This window comes from Phalacrocorax carbo, chromosome 12 (assembly GCF_963921805.1).
Source record: "Phalacrocorax carbo chromosome 12, bPhaCar2.1, whole genome shotgun sequence".
Lineage (NCBI taxonomy): Eukaryota > Metazoa > Chordata > Aves > Suliformes > Phalacrocoracidae > Phalacrocorax > Phalacrocorax carbo.
The window spans coordinates 2275137-2292337 of record NC_087524.1 but is presented as its reverse complement, the minus strand read 5'-3'; the positions used below and the strand labels follow the sequence as shown (position 1 = coordinate 2292337).

Below are 17201 nucleotides of genomic sequence, written 5' to 3'. Positions count from 1 at the left end.
ATAACCTGAATCTGTTCTTTTGAGTTTTAGAGCTCTACTTTTACACTGAACTATCAATACTTGGCTGGGAAGTGAAGCTACATGCTGACGACCCATGTCTAAGCAGGCTGGCAGAGTCATCCCAGTGACATCTGTAAAGAAAACTGGTGGGAAAGGTGACTACTTATTTGAGCCTAAGGAAATGATGTTCATCCTAAACGTAATCATTTTGATTGGGAGCTACTTTATTTTTTAATTTGGTGGTCCAGTGTTTTGGATTGCTATGCTCAAACTTTTGCAGGCATGATTTTTATATTAATCCGTTCTAAAATTTAAAGCCAAGGTTCATATTCTTACAAAGTCAAAGGCAAAAAATTTCAGTAAACATTTAAGTGAAGCCAACGCTTCCTCAGACACCCCCCCCCCCGCCGCTAGTCAGAATTGCAGCACTGAGATTCCATAAGCAAAACTGAGAGTGAATGAAAACTCAAGCAAAATTTATAACAGGAAGGGTATCTTTTATTATGTCAACTAATGTAGCTAAAAATAAGAAACAGACATACTTTTGCGTACACAAACACTCTGGCACGCACTGGAGTGCATGAACTGGATTTGAGTTTTGTTAAATAAACACCAATGCGTGTATTAAAGTGGACAGAGAAAAGGGGCAGCTACTGGCAGATGGGGCAGATTTTTAAAAGCCTTTTTGCTCAAGTGCTCTTAGTGTCATGGGTGAAGAGATTGCCCGTGGCACCCTTTGAATTGCCTGGATCCTTTTAACAGTTGTTCCTTTCCATTGAAAACTTGCTGAGTAGTAGCTAAAGATTTGGGGGGAACGAGCGCACTCTAATGAAAGTAGCCCAGAAACAAGACGCGGTGGCTTTCAAGAGGTTCCTCCCTTCCTTCCCCCACTTAAACCACACACAAAAACACATCCTAGGTGGTCGAGGAGGCATTGCCTGAAAGTACAAAGTGCCTGAATTGCACATGTGATTGTTACACTGGGATAAAGGCTGGAGTCGGAGCAAGGGCAGATCCCGCTGCTTCAGTATTTGTACTTTTTGAAAAGGCAATTTGGGAAGCAGCATAGCAAGAGCCTAACAAGTGGACGGACATATGGGGAGGCAAAATAATTGTGCCTTAGGAAGACTGTGCAGATGTGAGCTGAAGTAAGGGCGTAACTCCATATGGTGCGGTGCTGACCTTCAGTTGGTGCCTGAATGACAGTACGCGGTGCGGGTCGCACCGTCCGAGGGATGCTGTACCGGGAGCGGGGCTGAAACCGGACAGAACTGGATTTACGCCGTTCATCTGCTTCCTAGAAAACAATAAAGCGGCTGCCGGCAGCAGTTGTGCCTGAGGTCATCGTAGTATCGCCGCACCTTGCAACTCTGACACCTTCCCTAAAACACTTGGTGTATACCCTGCTTCTGGGAAAAAAATACCACTGCTGCTACTACAGCGGTGGTGGCTCTTCACCCCTGTTAATCCCCCGTGCAGCGAGAGCGTAGGTGAGTGTGTCGGATATCTGATTTCTGTCCATATTCTCTGTGGTTTAAAAGCCTTTATATGGCTTTGGAGAGGAAATTACATAATCCTTTCAAACACAGCATATTAAAAATCCTGTGGTTAGCATGTTTATTTGAGAAACATAATGGATTTTCTTCTGAACTAATTCCAGAGGGATGTGCATGTTAGGTAGAATAGCTGTGGCACTCTTTTATTAGGCAAGTGGGATGAGTGGAGAGCTTAATTCTTCAACCTAGAAATCCTTTGATGAAATACACTTGATAATGCAAACTATGATTTATTATTATTTGTTCCTCCCTTTCCCTTTCAGCTGTTAATCCTAACACTGGCTAGGAGTTTGGCCTCATTTTATCAATGGCTGCTTGAAGTGCTCGGGAGGATTTGCTCCAGTATTCACCAGAAGCCTTTGATATATGAGATCGTAGGCTAACACCAATAATCTTTTGTGAGGAAGTGTCACAATACATACATCGATCATCCAAGCCTCTGTCTGTCAGACTCTCCCAACCCAACCGTATTTTTCATGACACAATGTGGTGCGTGGCCTTTAAATTACCCATCTGTCTGACAAATCAGTGAGTGTGGCAGAAACTGGCAGCAGTTTGACGTCGCCTATCACTTTAACTGAAGTGAAAGTAATGCAAACAGATTTATGGGATCCCCTTTGATTATAGACTATGAATGTATTTGGAACTGATGTTTGGGAGGGAGGCACAACAGAGGGGCAGGAGAGCGTGGTAGGCAAAAGCACTGGCGTTGGGTTTGCAGCTTTGCAGTCTGTGAGGGAAGTTGTTCTGTTAATTTGCTCCCTCCACGTACGCTGCATCTCAGCAGAACACCTCTGCCTTCATCTTTTTTTTTTTTTTTTTTTTTGTCCTGAGTGATTATTTAGCTGTTCTAAATCCATAACTTTATGAATATCAAGGCTAAGTTTTCTTAACTGATAGCAGCGCAGCTATCGGATGTATCTGTAGCGTTCACTGCGTAGCAGTAAGCATTGCTGGCTCTCCGAGCGGGCTCTGAGTACCACAGAGCGCAGCAGAATCAAATGGCTGTTGTACACTGACAAGGATGACTGCGCGCTGCAGCGCTGGCGAGGGCTTGAGCTCTCTGATGGAGTAGAGCAAAGCGCCGACTTGGGGGTTTTTTTGATCCAGTGGTTTATCTTTGTTGCAGAAGTGACCAAGACCTTTCGCTTTTGCTTTTTGATACCTCCGTGCAGAGGCTCTGGCCCTAGAACGGTGTTGCCCTGGACCTGGTTCATAACCAAAGTCTGCTGTAAGAAGCCTGCTTTTTTAGAAAAGGTATTTTATCCTACTTATTGAGGCTGTTGTTTAAGTGTAGGGGTGAATTTGTGATGGTGAAAGCTGGGACTGAGAACTACTGAGTATGTCTCTCGTACAGGCAACAACATGCCCGTTCAATCGCCCTTGTCTGCAGCTGAGCTCGTGAAGCCCTGAGCCATCCAAGCCAAGCAAGTAGTAGGGTGGTGCCCTTTGGGCGTTAGTACCTTTGTTGAATAATTTTCTGAGCTCTCTGGAGCTTACTCCGCTTGACTTTCTTCAGAGAATCCGTAGACTTAAGTGATTCCCTTCTTTTTAAAGGAATAGTTTTCACGAATGAAGGTGTAGGCATCGGAAGTCACTTAACAGATAATTGTGGTTCAGCTGTGATGGCTTTTGCCTGGATTCCAGGGGAAATTGTGATTTGTGGAGTTGCCACAGAAACTCAGCCCATTCCCTCAACACCTTCAGAGTTTCCTCGTGCCGGGCAGCACTGAGCTAGCAGCGGTCTGTCGCTGGTGTGGGGTCTTGTATTCCCCTCTTATCATGATCTACAGCTGCTTGGCTCTGAGAAAAGCTGTGCTAAACCTGGAGTCCTTGTCCTGAATTTTGCTTGGGGGATGTTGGCATAACCTTGAGCTGAATTTGGTTTGTTGATTCCAGCATACAGCCTAAACCTCTGGCTGGGCATCGGTGGCCCTGTGGGTCTCTCAAAACAACGGAGGGAAGGTGCCTTCTGGGGCAAATATTTTCAAAACAAGACAGTTTTCTTCCTTTTCCCCAGCTAGTGTTTGCCTTGGAATGAGAGAAACAAGTAACCTTCCCCTCCATGCTAAATTGTAGAGGCCATTGTCATTAGGGTGATTGCTACATGGACCAAAACAGGCGTGCTGCACGAAGGAAAAGGTGCTGGCAAATGGGGTTGATCACTGATGGGATGGGTACTTTCCAGCCCACGGTTACCTATTTGGAAACCACATTCCAGCTCCTGTAACTGGGCTGTTGGCAGTGTCACTTCTGTATTTTCAGGCAGGCTTCATCTCCAGCCTATGTACGTGATGCTGAGAGGCCTTTTTGACTTCCAGGGGCAGGCATCTGCCAAGCTTGTGGCAGCTGGGTTCCTTTATAAGCGTCTCCTCCCACCTCCCTAGGTGAGGAGGTGGAGACAGTGATGCCAAGTGTTGCATCTCCTCACACAAGATTGTGTCTGCAGGATTTCATGAAGCCTCTTCAGAAATAGTGGGGCATTTTGTAACAAAACTTAGGGGTTGTGGCGGGGATCAAATACAGCAGACAGATCTTGGTGTCTGACTGAAGGTTTTGATGTGCTCAGGAGCCTCTGGCTGCTCCTCACAGGGAAGGCTAGGTGGTCTTTGGGGTCTGTCTGTCTCTCTTCCTGTCTGGAATTGGTCTGGAACCTATGCAAACCTTTCTTTTTTTGCTAAAAGAAACCCTGCCGTATTTGCAGGTAGCCCCTAGCAGACTAGGACATCCCCAGTGACTGCTGTTTGTTCAAATCCAAGCTACTCCTATTTGAAAATCCCCATCCACAGCTCTCCCATCAGGTCCTGCCTGCCTGCATCCCGTATCCATTCTGGAAACACACTTACTGGAGAGCCCTTTGTGCAAGTCCCACACCTTGTTGGTGTTTGTGAGGGAAGCCACGTCTACGTTCGGAGCCCAGAAGATAGATGTACTATCCCAGTGTGGTGTGCAAAGCACGGGCACCAGCTAGGTTAGCATCACGGTGAAAATGAAAGCTACAGATGGAGTCTTCGCTGAGGTTGTTCCTCTGGAATAATCCTGTCTCTGCTATGAGTTTTTTTTCAAGCACAGGTTTGTCGGTCAGAGATCTCACCACGGCAGGCACGACTTTGGTGGAGCTGTGGCTTTAGGCATGTTCTGCATAGCTCTAGGAGCAGAGCAGAAGGCACGTGTGAGCGAAGTCACACTGGGGTCCCGTTTGGTATAAACCAGTCCTAGACTGTTCTCTGTAGGCAGGAGCTCTGAAAGCCAAGAAAAGCATTGGTTTCTAGTGCTGACCTTCAGTACAGCATCATCTGAATGTCATGGCTAAGACCCAGTGAATGATACTGGATGAAGATCTCTAAGTGCAGCCTGGCCCCTCTGCTTATAGTCCCTTTGGCTAGCCACTGATGAGTGAAAACACCTGCTTTTTATGAATAATGAATTTTTGTTTACCTCTAGGGAAGATGCATAAACTTCACTCGGGTGAAATCGGATGGAACCTCTGCCCCTTACAGCCCACCACCGAAGCTGCCGCGGCGCGATGATGTTCCTCTCAACAATGCTCCAAGGAATCCTTCTCCCCCTGTGTCTCTGCAGCCCCCTTCCAGGCAGCCACCTCCTGGACCACCCCCATCCCGAGCCCCTCCTGGACCTCCTCCTTCACGCCCCCCGCCCCAGCCCATGGCTTAGAGTGCAGCAAAACCCTGATGCACAAAACATGTCTCTTTGCTGAACACGGCATATTTATTGAGTATTGGTTTACAGTTAAAGATATCAGAATTTGTTGCTGGTCAGCAAAAAAAAGAAAGAAAAAAAAAAATTGCCAAGTGTCAATTTTAGTGTATGAATATATTTATACCACACGTGCTGAGTAAACATTCAGTGGATAGATTCAGAGCTATGGGGTATAGAAACAAACAAAAACGATCGTCTAGATACAGTAGCAGCTTTTGTAAGTATACATTTGAAGATCTATTTACCTATGGCATTTGTCTGACTTGGTATGTCAGAGCATCCATTAATAACTTTAGCCGGTGCATGTGCATCAGTTGTTTTGATAGCTGCCGCCTGCAAGTTGGTTAAACATAGTTCAGTGAGGAATTTGCTTTCTTTTCCCCAACGGTACTGCATCCAGATGTTACTGTGGAACAAGAATTGCACAGATAACTTTCTGCCTTTGGTTCTGCAGGTGGAATTTCTGTGAACGTTTATAAGAAGGCAATAACAATAATGAGGTAAAATGAGACCGCGTGCCAATAACCTAGCAATGGTACTCTAGCATAGAAGTACCACCTTCTCCTGAGAAAATCAGTTCTGAGCCTGCCATCTCTGCATATGTTTAGACTTGGTTGCGTAGGATAGCCACTGAAGGCCAGGTGTCGCTTCTAGAAATACAAACTTTGAACAAGACCTGGGTTCAGATTTGTCCAACGTTCAGAGGAATTTTGAGAAAAACATTTTGGCTGGGTGTTCCGTTTTCATTTACAGAAAGCATAGTCCAAAATGGAACAAATATACTTGCAATTTAAGGACGAATGCTGTAGTAATCAAACAGCACGTGTTATTTCTATCAGCAGCATTAAGGGACTGATTCCATTGCTATTTAATTAGAAAAATTTCCTTTTGATCTTACTGCCAAGCAGAACTAGATCCTCTTGTGATTCAAAAACGTGGATTCCTCTGAGTACCTCTGTCTTTTGACAGCCCAGCTCCCATTAATATGTAACCTTGCAGTCTACCTGTGGGTGAGAGGCGTGGCGTGATGTGTCAGTATGAGCTTTTATCCCTGTTTTGTAGACTGTTTGGCTAGAGGATTTCCCAAACGTTGTGACGGCTCATCCAAGACCTCAGTTCTGTGTGTCATGAGAAGGTGATGTGAGCACCCACACAGAGGTGGGAATTTATGACGCGGGACTGTGGGACAGCCCATGAATAGTGTTCACTAAGCAATACCTGCATGGGTTGTGCCCAGATCATTCCCTAGTGAATCAAAATAACACCTGAGCTTGCTTTTCCTCCACCACTACCTATCATATTGTATTGGAGAGGGTGGCTGCAAATCCCTACGCTGGTTCGCTTTGGCACTGGCTGTGTTATTAGGATAGCTGTAGAAATAATGTTTATGTTGCATTATGGCACAGCATACACCTACCTCTCCATCTGTGTGTAGGTGTGGGTGTGTAGCACATCACAGTAGTTATTGGCGCATAAGTCCAAGATAAAACACTACCCGTATGGTGCAGTTACTCCATATTTGAGGCTTCTTCATGCAGTTGTTACAGGCATATAAAGTTGCACTGGTACAAATAGAAATTGGGCTTACTGTTTCCAGTGGAAGTCCCACTCGCAGAACACCACACCAAGCTCTCATCGGTCTATGCTGATCACTGTGACATGCCGTGTGTATGCAGCTGAGGCTGTCAAAGATAAACTCAGAAGAACCACAGAGCCTCTTTCTCCTTTTGCACTGCTCTGCTCTCTTGAGTTATGCTCTTACCTCATGTATATTGGTGCAGGTAGCGGAATCACACTCGTGGGTGCCAGCTGGCCTCGGAGCCGTTCCTAACGTAGGCCTGAGCCGGCAAAGCACTTCTGCATGCATTAAAATGTCCTGCAGGTCAAGAAGAACATCCTTATGTCCAAGTACTTTGCTGTCCTGTGACTTTATTGTGATCAGAAAGAGAACTGGGATGCACTCAACCCTATCCTCGCTCTTTTTAGTCACTCGAACAGGGTCTGCATAATTTGGTCCATAAGAATGGGTTTCTGTTTGGAGGAGAGAAGCGTGTGTGTATGTGCGTGCGTGCGTCTGTGTTTGTGTGTGGGAACTGTGTAGGTTTCTGTTTGGTTTCTCTTCCTTTACAAAAATTGTTGAGCGAGTAGCACGCCTATGAATGGAAAGGCCTTTTGCAGCCAGTGCGCGCACAGCCATCGCTTACTCGCCTCCGTTTCTTTCCGTTGAAAGGTGAAACTAAAACATGTCCGATTTTCCACTGCAGTTCTGGTGAAGCTCCACTTCTGATACCAGTGAAAGGAACTGGATGACTGCAGTGAGGGGGTAGGGGCCTGGGTGTGGGGGAAGGTGCTTTACAAGCAGAGATCATTGGCTGGCATTATTTTGGTCATATGGAAGCCCAGGGGAAATAAACTTGCTGGGTCTAAGACCAGTTGTGGTGTGTGTGTACAGTTGACCCTAACAACCTTTCATGTTAGCTGTCTAAGAATAATTAGCCGACAAATGCTAAGCAGGAATTAGCAGAGGGTAATGAAACTGATTCCCCTGCCAGGACAAAACATGGCATTTGAGGTTTAGCTGCTTGTAGGAGTGGGGCGGACCACTGCTCTGTAGATGCCAAGTCTCTCATCAGTAGGCAGTGATGAGATTAAAACAATGGTGGAGCTCACAAATGATGTGATAATAAAAGGGAAAATTTGCTTACAGAATTAGTATATGCTAATAAAGTTGAACTGATGGCTCAGGAGTAAACGTCAGCTAATGAAAAAGCCTGGGAGCCAGATTTTGTATTGCCTTGCACCTGTACAGATCTTGAGAGGGGTCAGCAGAGTTGTTGTAGGCTTGCGTTGATGTCAACTTTGGTGGAATTTGACTCACTTCCAGTGAGAATGGAGGTGTTGGCTTAGGGAGGGCTTCCCGCAATCACACATCCAACGTGCCTGTTGTTTGCGGCTGAGGGGAATATTCTTCGCCGGCACAGCCAGTCTTGCGGAGACGACAGACAACGATTCTGGCATAACTTGCAAGTGCAGCGAGGATAGGAGTGGTTTGGGCTTCAGGTGATCAGATCCGTATATGATAAAGCAGGGAGCACCATGAATTTGAAAATTAGATTCAGCATAAATGGAGTTCCCAGCATTTTCACTATATAAAATGAAGCCTTTGGTGTGTAACTCAGGTTCTGGCTGCAGCTTCTGTGATGGGAGCGCTGCAGGTTCAGTTTGTTGGTGAAGTGGGAAGAAGAGACCGTGAACCTGAACTGAATTGCCTTTGCAGAGGTGGGGCAGTGAATATGCTGTACCAGCTATGGAAAGGCCTTTTGGTTGTGTAGAAATTTACCCACCTGCAGTGATCTCAGGCACTATAACAATGCAGTAGGAGAAACCGGTTGCTATTTTACCATCTGTTGAGCTTGATCCTTACCTGGTGTAAATCAACATAGGCCAGCTGAAGTCAAGGTAGTAATACTGGTGTCTGTCAGCTGAGAGCTGGCTCAAAATAAGTGAAGGGACAAAATCCCTCTAACTGGCCTGATATTTCAGTATGCTTTTATGTCAGTTGTGATTTACAGCAGTTACACTGCTAAGAAATGTTCTCATGTGGGATGATTCCCCTGTACTTTCCAGCATGTAACTTGCAAAAAGGGAGTATCTAATGCTTCCCCAAATCCAAGAGAAAAATGTGGATTCGGGGGACCTTTGGCTCACACTTGGCACAGATGCGGAGTGACACAAGGTGCAACGCAGCGGGAGGGAAACCCCATGTGTGATACAGAGCCATGTTGATCAAAGTATATTTATGGCCATCTTTCAGCCTCAGTGCATGTATTGCCGTGTGTGGGAGTAGCCTGCAGAGCGGACGGTCCTAAATGTAAAAAGGGAAAAAAAAAAAAAAGAAAGGAAAAGAATTTGCTCCTTATCTGAATGAGTGAGCACAACAATGAATGACGTTATTTCATGAACTGTACCAGTTCAAACGCATGTGCACCTGGTGCTCCTAATGCTTTTTACTCCTGTTGGTCTTTAGACAACGTGATCAGTAATATGCTTTCTCTCTTTAATCGTTTGCTGTTTTTATTGTTGTTGTTTCATTTTGTTTTTTAAAAAAACACATTTCACTGAGAAAACAGCCCTACTTCTGTAAATATAGAGTTTAATTTGGAGGAGACAGCACACTTCTGGACGTTACTGCTGGACAGTTATTTATTAAAAGGGGCTTAAGTTGAATAAATACAGGTGGCTCAGGATACATGCATGCAAGTGTGATAATGCAGTATAGCATTTTCGGTTCTCTGTAGTTTTGGGGGAAGGGGAATTTTTGGGTCATCCTAGTTTGTTTAGAGGTTTGTTACTGATCTGATACTTTTGAATAATGCAATAGAGATTCCTAACATATAACAGTGCTTGAACAAATGTGTAGATTATGATAGATTTTTCATTTGGGGTGGGGAGGGAGAAATGTTTTAGTTTTTAAGGGAAAAAAAATGTACTGTACTAAACTTTTTTTTAGAAAAAGATGTGTGTTTTCAGAAACAGTGGGGATGTGGGCTGATAGACAGCCGGGACATGGAGATGAGGGACAGAGGAAGCAGTTGGGTTTTTGAGGGACGGAGAAGTTTTACATGGGGGTGTGGGTTTGTTACTGGTACATGTGGTACAAATTTCTGTAACTGACATGCTGCTTCCATGTTATAATCATGTAACCTTTATGCATTTTATGCGCCTGCTCCATTTTTCTGAGAAAACCTTGCAAATGTAATGCCTGCATGCAAATGTGGGAGATGTAGCCAGTCTTATAATCCAACATAATGTAATCTTAATGGATTCAAAATCAACAATAAAAGTGCTTACTGGTTAAACACTACAAAGATTCTCGTTGCAGGGTCATTTTAAGAGGGGATAAGCTTGTCTGTACCTGATTCCTAATCAACTCAGCCATCTAATGGTCAGGGGGAGAACATGGGGTTGGGCTGTCAGAATTCCCATCCCCAAGTTGCTACTGAATCATTATTTGACTAGAGACGATAGGCTGTGCCTCGGTTTCCTGTTTCTAGCTTAAGAATTTCAGTCTTTGCCTAATTTGAAGGTAAGCCATTGTTTGTTGGAAACCTTCTTAGATCTCAGGTAGCGAGGTAGAAATGCCGAGTAAATTCTACAAGAGTCAGGGCTCAAACATTGATTGAAACTTGGGGCAGGATCTGAATTTATTGTTGCTATCTCAAAGAGAAGTCATCTAATGCACAGAAACAACAAAGGAAAAGCCACGCAAGATAAGATGCTAGAGCTCAAGACTTTAGCAAAGAGAAATTCTCTGGCAAATCCTACACCTATGAAAACATTGGAGTCACCAGGCTTGAAACACAGCTACTGATTTTTAGGAGTCTTGCCTGAAGGATGCAGGACCCCTGAAGGATGCATAAGACCCCCATCTCTGGAACTAGTTTTTTCTTCCTTCCCTACTGCTAATGCTTCCTCTGTGACTCTTCAAGACCCACTGAGGATGGGCGGGGGGGGGGGCAGGGGTGGCTGGTGGAAACATAAGACAGGCAAGAAGGTCAACAGGGGTAGGCCACAAAAATCTCCAACCCCAGCAGGCTGCAATTATGGGTAATCAAGGCTGCTGCAAAGCTGCTGAGCTGTGCTGCACACTCAGTCTGCCCAGCACGGCAGCCCCAGCCCTGTGTGCAGTGGGAGAGGAAGCGGGTCCTCACGCACACGCAGCCCCCTCAGCCCACCTGCAAAAGCAGTGGACACCGATGCGCTGATTTTGGGGGGTCTGGTAGCACATGGAGACATCACGGCAAAGCAGGTGGGAGCTGCGTGGTGGCTGAGCCAGGTGCCCTCCTCCCTCTGGCAGCTCTGGTTCTGCCGCTAATGGGAGCCAAAATCACTTGCCTGGAGTTGCGCGCCTCCCGTGAGGAGTTAGGGGCCCTGACAAGGAGCCTGGCTCGCTCTCACTCCGCTCCCCAAGCTGGCAAGACAATGCTCACCCAGAATGGTTTTGTGGCTTTCTCTCTTTTTTTGTTCCTCCATCTGCTTCTTAGGAGTAAGGCAGCCTCGGGCTCTCGAAAGAGATCAGATAAACCAAAGCAGCCCTGGAGCCAAGGCTCTGGGCATTTTTGTTCTGCATTAACAAAAACCTGACACTGGCTGCAGCTGTGGCTGGTTAGGTTTATGCATGCCTGAGACAACAAGATTCAGGTTTGACCTGAACTTCCCCAGAGACTGGGAATGTGCAGATCTAGGGCTTTGGTTATAGGCTTGCCTATAAATAGCTTCTAGCCGCTGATTTAGCATCTTTCATCAAACATACTTCACAGTCTCAGGAGTAGCATTTACATGTGAACATACACCAGCATACCCTATTTGGCTGCATGGAAGTCAGCAGCAAGAATTTTACTGGCTTCAGCAATCTGAGCCAGGAACTCAAAAAACATGCCCTTTCCCTTATCCTCCCATTCCTTAAGAAACCACAGGCAGAGCATGTTGCCCATGCTGGAAGTTGTCTAATTTTTACCCTGTGAACGTACTTTGCCCTTTGGGTTAGGACTCATCTCAAGCTTCATCGGTTTCTGCAGCAAAGTTCCCCCCTCCCTGCACATTGAGGCCCCCCCTTTTCACTGCAAGGGAGGGTGCTCGGGAAGTTTCCTAGCCAGGTATTGCTCAGATTTCTGACTGCAGCTCAGGAGAATTTTGAGACAATGAGATGGGATGAGATGAGATGAGATGATGAGATGAGATGAAAGAGTTATTTCAAAGAAAGGAAACATCCTGCTGTCATAGATTGAGAAATGTTTCCTTTTAAGCTTTCAGAGATGCAGGGTTGCTGTGCATGGATAAATACTGCACTGAAGGTCCTTAGATAGCCCCATCTGTGTCTCTGCCACAGCCTTCGCTGACGTGAGCTCGCCTCATGCCAGCCCATCGCTGCCACGTAGCAGCTGCATTGCCCTTTGTCCATGCTGGTGTCCTGCATCCTGCTGAGCGCCTGGGCCATGATTCTTGGGTGGACGCTGTTTCTTCATGATGGAAATAGGGGCCCTGCAGAAATGTCCTAGGTCCTGTGACCCAGAACACCTTACGCTGGAGGTATACACTTTCCCTCTGATGCCAGAGGGGTATGGATTTAAAGCATGAGTCTTCCCAGAGGGCACAGAGGAACATAGCAGTCAAGCTATAGCCACATGTAATAAACATGCGGTGGTGAGTTGACCCTGGCTGGACACCAGGTGCCCACCAAAGCTGCTCTATCACTCCCCCACCTCAGGCTCCTGGGTCGAGATAAGGATGGGGAGAGATCACTCAGCAATTACTGTCAAGGGCAAAACAGACTCAAACTGGGGAAATAAGTTTAATTTATTACCAATCAAAATCAGAGTAGAATAATGAGAAAATAAACAGTAAATCTGAAAACACTTTCTCCCCACTACTCCCTTCTTCCTGACCTTAACTTCACTCCCATATTCTCTACCCCTTCCCCCTCAGCGGCACAGGGGGACGGGGAATGGGGCTTGCGGTCAGTCCATCACACCCCGTTTCTGCCGCTCCTTCCTCCTCAGGGGGAGGGCTCCTCACACTCGTCCCCTGCTCCAGCATGGGCTCCCTACCCGGCGAGACAGGTCTCCACAAAATTCTCTATTGTGGGTCCTTCCCACAGTTCTTCATGAACTGTTCTAGCGGGGTCCCTTCCGCGGGGTGAGTCCTTCAGGAGCAGACTGCGCCAGCGAGGGTCCCCTGCGGGGCCACGAGTCCTGCCAGCAAACCTGCGCCAGCGTGGGCTCCTCTCTGCACGGGTAAAATACTAAGTGCCCTTAAATGTTTTCTAGTCTCCATTTATTTACGTACATAGGAAGCTGTTCTGAGCCGAAAACAGGAGTCCCAAGATTCCCCTTCATCATCAAAGGCATATTTGACCAAATAAAACCAATGGGAAAATATGGCAAACATATGCAGCAGCTCATCCTCTTCAAAAAAACAACTGTGGCTGCTTTGCGCCTCTTTCCTTGTGCATCAGGAATAGCTTAGTTAAAATGAACATGCCTAGCTGTAGGGGTTAGTCCTGATCAGCTTTAGGGTTTTTTTTCCTATTCTTTTCTGGATTTCTGCTCCACCTGTGCAAGGTGTGTTGGGATCTCCAGAGCTAAGGGGATGCCAGTGCAGTGGTGATGCTGTTGGGCCTGGTGCCAGCTGGGAAATGCTGCAGAAGGTAGTTAGAAATACCTTCAGAAGGTAGTTAATAACCCTTACGAGCCATCATGGCAGTAGACTTGGTCTACCATGGGTCGCCAGGAGCCACCTGCTCCAGGAATACACACAGCTCGTGTCTGAGACACCGGGGGTGACGGCCCATCCACCACAACAGTCACAGTGCCCCTGGTGGGGTCTGTCTCTTCCCAAGCTAGCAGGTAGGGCCAGGTACTACTGGAGCCTTGCAGCACTTGCCTTTCTCTAGGGGAAAAAGTGGACAGGGAGAACTGCAGCTCTCTGCAGGCTCTGGAATTTCCCAGCTCCTCTCTATTTTTGCCAGCATTAATGGTTTCTGCATAACTGAAGTGACTCACAGGTCAAAATAGGAAACAGCTCATTTCCCTCCCGGCCACATGCAGGAGCAGAAGAGCAGGTCTGCCTCTAACCCGGACCAGCCAGAGCCTGCCCGGGAGGAGCAGGCAGGATGCTTCCCAGGTGGCCTCAGACAGCGGCTCTGCCGTCGTCTCCTGGAAGATGTATCTGGAGGGTCAGTTTTCCGCATCCTTCATGAATCCTGTTGATCTCCTTTTCTTGTAACATGCACAGCCGGTGATTTTCTGCTCCCTGGGAGCCTGAGCTGCAGCCTGCTGGTGTCGGGAGGGGCTCTGAGGAGTTGCTGGAGCACCCCTGGGTTCACCAGCTCTGCAGAGTCGGTTTTATGGGGTGGCACGGCCAGCATTAAGCCTTTCCTTCCCTCCTGTGATGCCACTGCAGGCAAATCTGGGCTGTTTCTCTGCCCTCCATTTTGTGCCTCAGTTTCCCTTGCTGTAAGGACGGAGCCCAGCTCTGGCTGTTTGAACCGTGCAGCTCAGCACTCCTGGCCAGGCAGTTTCTGCAGCTGTAGCTACGGTGGATCCTTTCAGACTCAACAGCTGCCAGCTTTCCTGTCCCGGGTACCTTTGCAGCTCCCCACGGGGCAGAGGGAAGAGGCAGGAGAGGCTCCCAGTGCTGGCCATGTGCATGACTCATGTCTGGCATTCCAGTATTTTTTGGTAGTTCAGGAGCAGACCCAACTCAACAGCAGGAAATAAGTGTAAAAATAGCCTGTTGCTGTGTTTGCAGCCAAGCAAAGTGCATGATGTCGCTCTGCCAGGATCTGGCCCCGGCAGCCCCTTTCCCAACCAGCTCTTGGAGAGCTGCATGCAGAGGGCGAGCTGTGGAGAAGCACTTGCCCCTCAAAGCCTGCTGCTGCTCAGACAGCGGGCTGAGGGCAAATGTCAGCCCCACAGAGCCTGTTGGCTTGTTATTGTAGGGTTGAGTGTGAGCCCCAGGATGCCCTGTCACCGCCTGGCTTTCAGCACAACAAAGGAGGAGGCGACTGACCCTGCGGTGGATGCCATGCTCTGAGCAGAGCTCTTCCACGCCCCAGGATGGAAAAGGGCCATAAGCAATCACAGTGTCACTGTACCCATTACCCTGGCTGGGTGTTGCTTCAAGAATTGGGGACTGGAGTCCCAGCGAGGCCCCTGGCTGCCCCAACCTCCCCTGCCCCTATGCTGAGGGGTGAATCCCTCCCCCCCAGTACTTCCTCCTGCCTCATCAATGGGCCTCCTCCTCACCGGTGGGAATCCTGATCCTCTGGCTGAACACAGCAAGGAAGTAGTTAACGTGTGTTTGTCCCGTGAGGGCTGACGGAGCAACTCCCAGCATGGATGCTATGCTGTGAGACCCAGACCGATGCCAGCCAGGAGATGCTCCTTGGCAGGGCTGTCACCTGCAGATGAGAGGCCACTGCACACAGGTGCGGGAACATCATGGCACAGGGCATCATCCCAGAGTGGCCGCTCGGTGCTCTGGTAAGGGCTGCGCAGGGCTCTCTGGGGCTGAGGAGGAGGATGGTGGCCGGGGAGGCTGGGGAGGCAGGCCTGGCCGGACAACCGCTGGAGGGCAGGACTCGACAGCCTATTTCCCACAGCAGGGCAGCCCGCTCACACTTCTCCAGAGCGGAGTGGGAAATCAGCATTGCTCTGAAATAAAAAACATCTGTTTCAAGCTGGTTTTGCTGTGGAAACCCGGCTTAAAGTGACAGTTGCAGCTCCAGGAACAGCCTCTTCTACCACCCACAAAATGAACATGCCGTCCAGGTGCTCTCTGTTCATCTGTCCTGCCAAGGAGCAAAGCCCCAGCTGTAAAACCTGTGGGCCACGTCTCTGCCATTCTCTCTCTGGTCTTGCTCATCTTCACCACTGACCAGCATCCATCTGAGCTACCACAAACCTGACGTCCACAGGCTCGGCTGGGACTTGCACAGTCACTAAACAGGGAGCAGCTTGCTGCTGGAAATAAATGCTCAGCCTGATAGATGAGGTTGCTTTGGTCTAGAGTGTTGCATGCTTGTAATCTTAGAAGGGAGGTAATGCAGCTAGAAATGGAAATTGTAGAAGTCGACTCAGATAAGAGTTTTCATTTGTTTTGCAGTTACCGTCAGCTCGTGATGCAATGCAGCGCTTTTCCTGCTTATATAGGAAATGCCCAAATCTCTGCTGAGACTCCCAGGAGCTCATAGGCCCAGAACTGGACATGCTGACCTCCCAAAAGCAATCTTCCAGACACCACACAGCTTCTGCAGCAATGTGCTGCTTTTCCTAACGCCCAGCACTGGAGAAGACGATTGTCTCCCAAGCCAACAGCATCTGTTGTCTTGCATCTCGCACCAAACTAGATCTCTACAATTAAAAATGGTCTGATGGCTAAAAGCTTCCACTGAGGTTCAGTTCTGGGACCAGGAAGGGTCCAGCATTTCTGGGCCATTCAATAGCAGAACTGCAGTTAGGTAGCTGTAGCCTGGTAATCCGACTGCTCTGCGCCGTTTCCACTACAGGCTGACCGATGAAGGAAGCTCTGGGGCAGGCCTTGGGGCTGCCACCTTTCCTCCTTCCAGCACTCCTAGACCTCTGCCACAACCAGTCCTGCCTCAGCTCCTTCCATGGTCGGACTCTCTTTCCAGCCTCCTTCCTTCCCCTTCCTCAGGGCCACCCCTTCCCCGGCCATGCCCCTGCCCCCCGCAGCCTCCACGCAGAGCCCAGCTGGTAACGTGGCCGCACGCATGAGCCTGTGCTGGGTTTTCTGCACTGCACTTCACACAGGCACACTCACTGGTGAGCTGTGGTTGCTCTGTCCCGCTCAGAGAGACACAAATCACCCCTGAAACACGTGCTGAGTAAAATCCTCCAGGCGAACAAGCCCTGACTATCAGTCCTCTTCTGTTTTTGCACCTAACTGAGCTGATCTATGAGCTGATGACAACAATCCCGTGCCTGAACTGTTCAGCCCTCATTTATCACCTATGTGACAAAAATTGGTGCTGAAAATAACCCACCGGTTGGGACACCAGGTAGTCTGTTGAGGCATGAATGAATACTTCGTGCCATTCTGTAACGGAGACACTGCGGCACTGTGAGTCTGGCTCTTGGGAGAGCTGTTTTGATTTCTTGCTCTCTCCACGACCCTGAACACAACCTCTCTGGTGTGACCCGGTGGACTCTAATCACCTCAGTATCACAGGGGGGCTGGTCTTAGATCACCCACCCATATCTGGCAGAGGTGTCCAAGAAAAACTTGAACACTTGGAAGATTTTCAACTAACACAGCTAGACCACGGCCCTCACCTTAAGGAGAACTGGCTCTTTTAGCAGCACTATTGCTATTTTTAGTGCTTTTAATGCAAAAGTCTTCTGT

The 17201-nt window shown here is 48.0% G+C and overlaps 1 protein-coding gene across 1 annotated transcript in view; it reads left to right on the top strand.

Annotated features, from left to right (window-relative positions):
• The window catches only part of ANTXRL (ANTXR like), a 63035-nt gene extending 52891 nt beyond the window's left edge, over positions 1-10144 (top strand). The window contains exon 18 of the mRNA XM_009508577.2: positions 5001-10144. Coding sequence (XP_009506872.1) covers positions 5001-5231 — 231 coding nt within the window. The 3' untranslated portion in view covers positions 5232-10144. The remainder of the gene's footprint in view (positions 1-5000) is intronic.
• Positions 10145-17201: the final 7057 nt, after the last annotated feature.